At 38.0% G+C, this 8,893-nt stretch overlaps 1 protein-coding gene across 1 annotated transcript; it reads right to left on the bottom strand.

Annotated features, from left to right (window-relative positions):
• Positions 1 to 528: 528 nt before the first annotated feature.
• On the bottom strand, positions 529 to 8,645 carry LOC117293181 (ER membrane protein complex subunit 7-like). Its single transcript, XM_033775402.1, has 4 exons — positions 8,329 to 8,645; positions 4,180 to 4,438; positions 3,879 to 3,959; positions 529 to 1,537 (listed from the first exon to the last, which is right to left on the bottom strand). Exons 1-4 carry the CDS (start codon positions 8,517 to 8,519, stop codon positions 1,397 to 1,399), a joined length of 672 nt encoding a protein of 223 aa, XP_033631293.1. The 5' UTR covers positions 8,520 to 8,645; the 3' UTR covers positions 529 to 1,396.
• Positions 8,646 to 8,893: the final 248 nt, after the last annotated feature.

Here is an 8,893-nt window from a genome sequence, read left to right as displayed (position 1 = left end):
AATTTACCTGAAACGCTTTTAGTAAGCTTCCCTGAAAAATGTTTACTTAGCCAATTTTAGTTTGAAGAGCACGGGCTAGAAGACAAAGGACTAGTTTTACACACAGTTGGGGCAGATGTTTGGGAGCATTGTGCTTTGGATACTACAAGTATGGAATTTGCCTCAAAGTCAAGAGTATAACATGAAAAAGATATTTCACTATAGGCCTACCGCAGATTTGCCCTTTGGAAAACAAATAGGTAGAGGCACAAGCATTTTTCAAAATGGCAAAAATGCTTGGACAAATCTATGATGGCCTTATAGCCAAATATCATTCCCATGACACTCTCTGACTGTGAACTAAATGCTAATGTTGTATCATTAAAGACATGGACAGACGCTTTCAGATGCTTGATTTCGAGACCTCAAATTCTAAATCTGAGGTATCAAAATCAAATTCGTGGAAAATTACTTCTTTCTCGAAAACTACATTACTTCAGAGGGAGCCGTTTCTCACAATGTTTTATACTATCAACCTCTCCCCATTACTCGTTACCAAGAAAGGTTTTATGCTAATAAATATTTTGAGTTATTACCAATAGTGTCCACTGCCTTTAAAGGCACAATCCCATTACCTACCTGCCATACTTAGACTAAGAGAATCAAAGATACACAATTAATACCCAACTCAAGGTCATAAAGTGCCTTTCATAAATACATTGTAAGGAAAAAGGTGCAAGTAAAATATAAAGTTATATTCAGAAGTGTATTACTTCAAGTTGAATTTATGAAACTCCTAAATAAGCACCCAGCGGCAACAATTTCCCATTTTCTTAGGTACTGAAAAAAGAGTGGAGAAACAATGAAATCATCTGATTGGCTGTATATCACTGAACAACTTTTGGGTTCAGTGTAAAATATGATCTAATCAGGTTCTCAATTCAAATGACAGAAGGATGATGCCAGTTTTAAATGGATCCCAATATAAATATTCAATATTCAATTTACTGACATATTACTGTAACAATGTTGGTTTGGATAAAAATCGATAGCAAAATGGTTAAATAAGTTTATTTTGATTGTTGATAACCATGGATTATGAGGCTCGTATAAAGCAAAAACCAACCAAGTAATCCATGATGGCAACATTTTTTCAAATTCCTTACATATTTGTAATATGGGCCAGGGCAGATAGTGGCTATGGCTGAATGGTCTTACTCTTCAACATTGTAGAAGACGCAGCCAAAGTCACTCTTTGGATGTGGCTTTCACCTGGGTTAACTTAAATTTCAATTTCACTGTCACATGAAGATACCCAAATGTTTTGCCAAATTCTATAACATTATTTACCCAAGCCCCCCCCCCCCCCCCATCCCCACCCTTTATTTTTTACTCCAGACTGCATCGATAATTTCGGCTACTTTAATTTCTTAGTCTTGGTCGTCTTCTCTTTTTTCTTCGTAGCAGCCGAGTTTCCTCCGCCAAACATTCTGGCAGCCATTTCGGATAAATCTGGCATTTCAGTTTTGGGATTCATCAAGTTCATATTCATCATCTCCTGCAGCGGAAAAATGATTGATATCAGTCATTATTCAGGATTTACTTCTCAACGATGGCCTGACGTTTCGACCCTAGCAGAGTCTTTCTCGAAAGGCTAAATGTCATTACCCAAGTAAGATAAATAGTATTTATAGTCTGTAGGAGATTTTCATATAGTTTCTGTTGTAAACCAAGTATTGGGGTACTTAGTTCCATAATGCTTTTACTGTGACAGTAAAACACTGCATCTCAACTTGCCCTGTGGGCTTTTAAAACTTTGCAACCTACTTGTTTATAATGCTCATATTTATTTCTTTTTAGACGTGAATAATCATCTTAAACAATGAGCTAATTTATTTTGAGTGACAGGGTGTGTGAATGTAACCCTACCTCCATGATGTAACTTAACCAATAAAGTGGTTGTGATACATTGTACCTATCATTTATAAATTAGAAAGATACGCTAGGCCTACATTTAGCAGTTGAATAGCCCGGTAGAATACTTTACCAAAAGCTTAAGGCTATTAGTGCCTGTACTATTGCAAATAGATCACACCATACATTACATAGGCCTACAACAATATATAAAAACCCATTTACAGTGGATACCAGGCTAAAGTTTTGTACAGTTTGTACTATTTACATAGTTTTGTCCTCCAATAACAAGGATCATAAATGTGATATAAACTACATTCATGTTATGGAGAGAATATTTTCAGTCAGTAAAATGTGAAGCTCGGGAATGTTCCATTTAAAGGAACACGTTGCCTTGGGTCGGACGAGTTGGTCTATAAAAATTGTTTTTAACCACTTGTTATAAAATGCATATGGTTAGAGAGATGTTTTAAAAGTATAATCAATGAGCCACACAAATTTGCCTCGAAATTGCACGGTTTTCCTTTTACTTTTCGAACACACACAGTCGGCCATTTATGCGAGTCAAAAAATGGACTCACATAAATGGCTGACCGTGTTAGTCGACGAGGTAAAAGTAAACCTGGCAATTTTGGGGCATGTTTGTGTGGATCATTGTATTTTACTTTTAAAACATCTTTCTACCCATATGCGTTTTATATCAAACGGCTACAAATGCTTTTCAAAGACCAGCTCGGCCGATCCAAGGCAGCATGTTCCTTTCAATTGCTTTCCACTCCACTTTTAACTCATGACCACCTTTGCACCACTGGAAAATATTGCTTAGCAAAAACAGGTGCAGCCAACATAAAATAATGTTTACATTGTTGTGACCGGTGGTCCAGTCATCTTAAATGCCTAGTACATAACTTTGGCCACTGGCTGCTGGCTTGATTGGCTGGCCTAGATTGTTTGTTTTATCAAGTATGGTAATAAATAAATATAACACAGAAATAAACCAGCCAATGGGAAACATTGATATAACCTAACTTCAAAAATGCAATGTAATCTTTACGGGGAAAAGATTTTGAAATTATTTTGTTTTACATGCAATACACTGTACATGTAACATGTAGATGAATGGTATGAGGGAACATTATAGCAATGAAATAATAGCAATGTGATAATCGGAGTAAGGATAAAAACTAATTATAGTGGTAATAGCAATTATATTTCAAATATCAAGGAGGTGCCTACGTACATGTACATTGTAACTGGCCATAGTGATTCCATTTGTTATATACAGTAGTTCAGATGTGTCATTATAATGTACAAATACAAGTCATACACTATTTATACACTATCAATCAAAGTGGAATCAAATAATGGACAGAAAAATAGGTACATGTAGACATAGAGGTCCTTGCTCTATGATGTATGTTGGCCCATTTTTGATACAAATTTGATTGAATTGAAAAAATCCACTATTGACCCCTTGCACACGCGTCACACGCGGCTACTGATCCGCACTCACCATGTTGGTGGGCAAGTTAGGTTTACGTGTATTAATGCTGCGTCGCCTAAAATGCGCACTTTCACTGCATAACGCACATCATAGAGTTATGTAAAAATGCACAGTGAAATTGCCCACCAGTATAGCACATTCAAGTTTTTTTATATGATGACGTCAGGTGAAATGGGCCAATAAGACTACATGGTATGTTCACTCACATCATGAAACACTTTTACCGCTATGTGGTTTTAGTTGCAACCAAAAATTGTTTGGAAAAGCTGCCTACAAATTGAAAGTGTTCCCATTCATTGTGTACTTGGTAGTATTTCATTCCTGGGGAAGCTTACACACAGGTACTAAAATATACTCTTTTGTAAAGAATATTCAGAGAAAACCAACAGTTAATGAAGACATCATCCCGAGTGCTAGAAACAGTTTTCATTTCACAGACCTGACGTCAGGCCTACATGTCAAAGATTTCAGTTCAACTTACCTTTTGAACCTCTGGATCCTGTGTATTTATGAGTTTGGGTAAAACGGCAATAAACAGAAGTGGCAGCACCATCATGAGTACCTAATGTAGAGACAGATAATGAAAAAGGAACAGGTGGAAATCATAGTATCAATTAAAAATGGGCTTTCACTGGCATGGTAACATTCACAAACGCCCCAAAAAAGGGTGTCCATTCAGTCATCAAACTTCATTACTGCTAAAGTGATGTTCAGTTTTTAAATGGCACTAAAATAATAAGAGAGAAAAAAGACTCATCAACCAGAATAAGTTTTTATCTTACCATTGGGTTTTTAAGCATGTCAGTTATCCTGAATTCTTCACGTTTCTGAAAGTACGAGGCGTGTTGTTTAGATTTGAACCGCATTGGGTATGGGACAGTGACTACTGCATTACTCTGAACATGGTTGACCTTCCGAGCTCGCATCTTGCCCTTGGCTGTGATGTCCACTCTAGCCGGCTCAAAGATGTATGTTGGGTTGGCAACCTCAACGACATAAGATCCAGATGGAACACCACTCACCTTGAATGTGCCATCGGCTCTGAAAATAAAAACAATTCTCAAAGTTTAAGTCATTGCGTCAACCATGGTATTTGTGATAGTGTCAAAACAGTTTTGTTTTGTAACCAGTTCCTTGACTGTGATAATATTATTACTCTAGGTCGGCTACTCAGATCGTTTTGACAATACTTTCGTTTCATACTTTTCCAATGAGATCTGAGGGTCATCCGAGAGTGTCAGGGTAGTCCTATTTCTTGTAATACGTGTTTATGTCCCTTAAGTCACCTGGGGTCAATTTCACAAAGAAACTCACATGGCCCCGGCCGCGAATCGAACCGGGGTCACCTTGGTGAGAGGCGAGCGCTTTACGCGCAAGCCAACCATGCCACCATATAGTATTACTAATCTCATGTAGACCTAACAAAACTTCAATTCAAAATTTAACGCCCAACCCCAACCAAGCCAAACAAAACTTCATTCAAAAGCAAAACGTTTGTTTATGAAAATTTGTTTTGCCCATTCCTTCCCCTCTTCTCATTCTCCGCCCATAATCCTGTAATTTGCGACTATCTAACTGCAAAAAACGGATCAGCACCAGACTATAATATATCTCCAGGCATTAATTCAACAGTATCATAATCAGTATCAGTATCACCCTCCCCAACAACTTTGTTCCAGTTTGAAAAGGTTTTCTTACGCCAATTCCAGTTCACACAAAATTCTACGGTCGACTCTCCTTCAAATATGCTTCTCCTAGATTATGGAACTAAGATCTTCCAAACAAAATATCAATTCAAAAGTAAGTCCCCCCCTAAACAATTCGTCATAACTATGAGGTAAAACATTTCACCAATACAACTAATTAAGAAATAATTCTATGACATGTTTCCTAAGTGGTGTATGAAAATGAAAGACGTCCATGAATTCATGGCTGAATGAGCTCAAATGGAAGACAAAAACTGCCATTCTCAAAAGTCACAAAGATTTCGTTGTGTTGAGACGAGAAGTTGCCTGCGTCACATTGACGGTCGGAGACGGGTGTTGAGATGGGTGTCGAGTTGGAGAGCAACATAATAAACTACAGCATTTATAAGGCACACTTTACTGAAAAGGAGAAACATTCAAAGGCGCCGGTCAAGTTTTGTCAATATGTTGGAAAGCAAGCAAGAATAAGTGTGCTTTGAGTTTCTGCTGGAAGAGAGTGATGTTGTGTATTTGTCTGAGGTAATCCGGAAGTGAGTTCCAGAGTCTTGGTGCTATGTTGGAGTAAGCCCTGTCCCCATAACTGACCAGTCGAGTTCGAGGAACATGGAGCGTATTTCTGATAGATCTTAGACCTGGTCTAGTTGTACGGTGTGTCAATAGATCGTGCATGTAGGGTGGAGCTGAACCATGTAGTGCCTTGAATGTGAGTATGATGATTTTGAATTGAACTCGCTGATTGACAGGTAGCCAGTGTAGTTTATAGAGTATGGGGGTGATGTGATCGAACTTTCTAGTACCAGTTAGGATTTTAGTAAACATCAAAGTGAAAAACATTTCTTGAATAAACAGCTTAGTAATCTTTAAAAATTAACAAAAAATGTGATTTTCAAATCAAATGGAAGTCAGCAATTACAACAATGTTACACTTTTACCAAGTTAATAAAATGTTGCCACCATGTGTGTTCAGAATGTTGAATAGGACATCTAATTAGTACATAACTTCCTGCTGATTGGCGTGCCCAATCGTTTTTGTTGAAAAGTGGATATACCAAGTTTAGTTCTGCCCTAATTAATAAAGATTGCACAAACCAAAATTAATTATTTTATATCACTGATGTTTAATTTGTAGCCATACTTAACAAAGATTGCACAATTAAAATAATTGCTTATTAATAATTATTTATTTCCGAAATAATTACTGTACCTTCCTTTTTACTTGTTTACATTTGGTTGCAATCTACTGTTTTAAATCAATAGGAGACTTTCCAACGCTAGGCGGCAGCAGACATACCGGGTAAATTTCCATTGTTTACGTAGTTCTGAACATGCGCATAATTCTGAGAACAATGGATTTACCCGGTAAGTCTGCTGCCCTCTATCGTCCCAGAAAGTCTCCCATTATGTCAATGGGACGGGCCGGGATGGCTAAGTAAGAGACCCGCCTGCACATCTCCCCCTCTCTCAACCTCCAAAATATTTTGGGTCCACAACAACGAACTTGTCTGGCGTAAATGAAAAATTCCGGCATCGGGCCGATCTCAAGTTTCAAACCACAGTCCCTTGGACATAGACAGGCCTACTCTTGCCAAAGTTGTCACTATATTTACTTAGGTTCCCTGCTGTAATATGAAATTCTCGTCTACATACAAAATTTGTTATCCAAACTACTTCAGCCAAGGCAAGGGGCAAAGTTACTAAAATAGTTATTACTATAGTATTACAAGGCTCTTCCAAGTTTCCCGCCATCTGTTTATGTTTCGCGCAATTCATGAATGGTCAGGCACGTCAAAACATTTAAAAACTTAACATCAATAAAGTTTTTATTTTATTAAATTTTTACAATAAAAAATATTAAGTTTAATTTAAAACTGTAATCATTTTGTATTGACTATAAACAATGTTAAAATAAGAGTGGTTTTTAAACTTGCATAAATTCACACCGCTGGGCGAGGATACAATCTGACCGGTCCTACTAAAAGCCGACAACTCGCCGACAACGCCGACAACAAGTCCAGAGCGCCGACAACTCGCCGCCAACAAGTTTTAATTACCTCAAAAATGGCCAATAAACCATAGATGTATTAGAACTATATGTGTTCTGTAATATAAACATAAAGTTAATGGAAAAACTTCACAAAAAGTGTGAATTTTTAACCAGAAAAAAACTTCACTTGCACGAAAAGCGGTCGGACGCCATCTTGGCTTAAAAACTGTGTTTGGACCAGACCATTATGATACGGGTAGATTTAGCACTTGTCAACAACAGAGGGCGGGCTTCATGTGAAGACCTTCACTGCAGTGTGCACAGTGCATGACGCCCGCCCTCTATTGCTAAGTCTGACTCACCCGCATCATAATGGAGTGGTCCGAACACGATTTTAAGCCAAGATGGCGTCCGACCGTTTTCCGTGAACGTTCAGTTTTTTTTCTGGTTAAAAATTCACACTTTTCGTGAAGTTTTTCCATTAAATTTATGTTTATATTACAGAACACATATAGTTCTAATACATCTATGGTATATTGGCAATTTTCAAGGTAATTAAAACTTGTTAGCGGCGAGTTGTCGGCGCTCTCGACTTGTTGTCGGCGTTGTCGGCGAGTTGTCGGCTTTTAGTAGGACCCAATCTGACACAGTAAAATGGCGTCGCAGTTTTCCAGAACGGCAAGTGTGGAGAGATGATTTTCAAAGCCATTTGCGCGAAAACGCACAGATAACCTTTTGATTTGCACAGATAGGAAGTTGGGTAAGGAACTGTACAATACTATTATATGATTTTAACTATTCCAACAAAGCCTTTTTCGATTCCCTTTTTGTGTTTGAATGCAAGAGTTGCAGAATAGTGCAACTTTGAAGTAGTGCAATTCGTCAACGTTTCTCAATTCTGCTACTCAACGTTGCACAATAATGCAACGTTGCCTTATCTGCACTTTGCGCGGACTGATATAGGACTTTTTTAAATGGGAGAAATTTGCAATCAAACTACCACGCATTTTGCGACCTTTGAAAACTTAGCGTTTAAGACATGTATGGCAGGTGGGCTGTAATGGTGACAGTGATGAGACCGATGTTATTGTTATTGTTAAAAGCGGAGCCATTAATTCATAACAGCTCAACAAGGTGGGCCAACATTTAAATCTACTAAACTTAAAACCCATCTTTTCAATCACTTTATTTTGTAACATGCGCTATATAAGAACTGTTTATTACTATTATTATTAACTTACCTAAGAAATCCTACGTACTGGCCGCCATCAACCAATATCCTCGTATGTGGGATCCAGTCGCTTGCTTTAACACCAGTCACCAACACTTTACCTTCCACAACGAATGTGTCGTTCAACTTGCCCTCTTCAAGTTCCTCCGTGAAACACGGCGAAGCCCACACAGTGAGCGCAATTAAAATAGTCCAAATCATTGTCTCAGATCATGAGATCATTGACTAGGTTGTTTTGGGGGCAAATTCTGGATGAAATTTGCTGGAAACGATAATTTTTACGGTAGATAAAAAAAAGTAGGCCTACGATGATTTCACACAAATTCATCAAACCTTCAATGAATTTCCTGTATCCCGACGTCGATAAGGCAGTGTATACACTGTTTTTCCGCATTTTTGGTTACCTGACTATTTTTCGGAGGCCAGAAAAAAAATCCTCATAATGTTCTATTGAGGGCGCGCTTCCGCTGATTGCAGCGAATACCCAACGGCCGAACATTTCCCATGTCATTCATGACATGTCACTTTTTTTTTTTATAGCTTGTTAACAAATGCCGAAAGTATTAAGGGCGTTT

The sequence above is a fragment of the Asterias rubens genome, chromosome 8, assembly GCF_902459465.1.
Source record: "Asterias rubens chromosome 8, eAstRub1.3, whole genome shotgun sequence".
Lineage (NCBI taxonomy): Eukaryota > Metazoa > Echinodermata > Asteroidea > Forcipulatida > Asteriidae > Asterias > Asterias rubens.
This window is presented reverse-complemented; position numbering and strand designations above follow the sequence as displayed.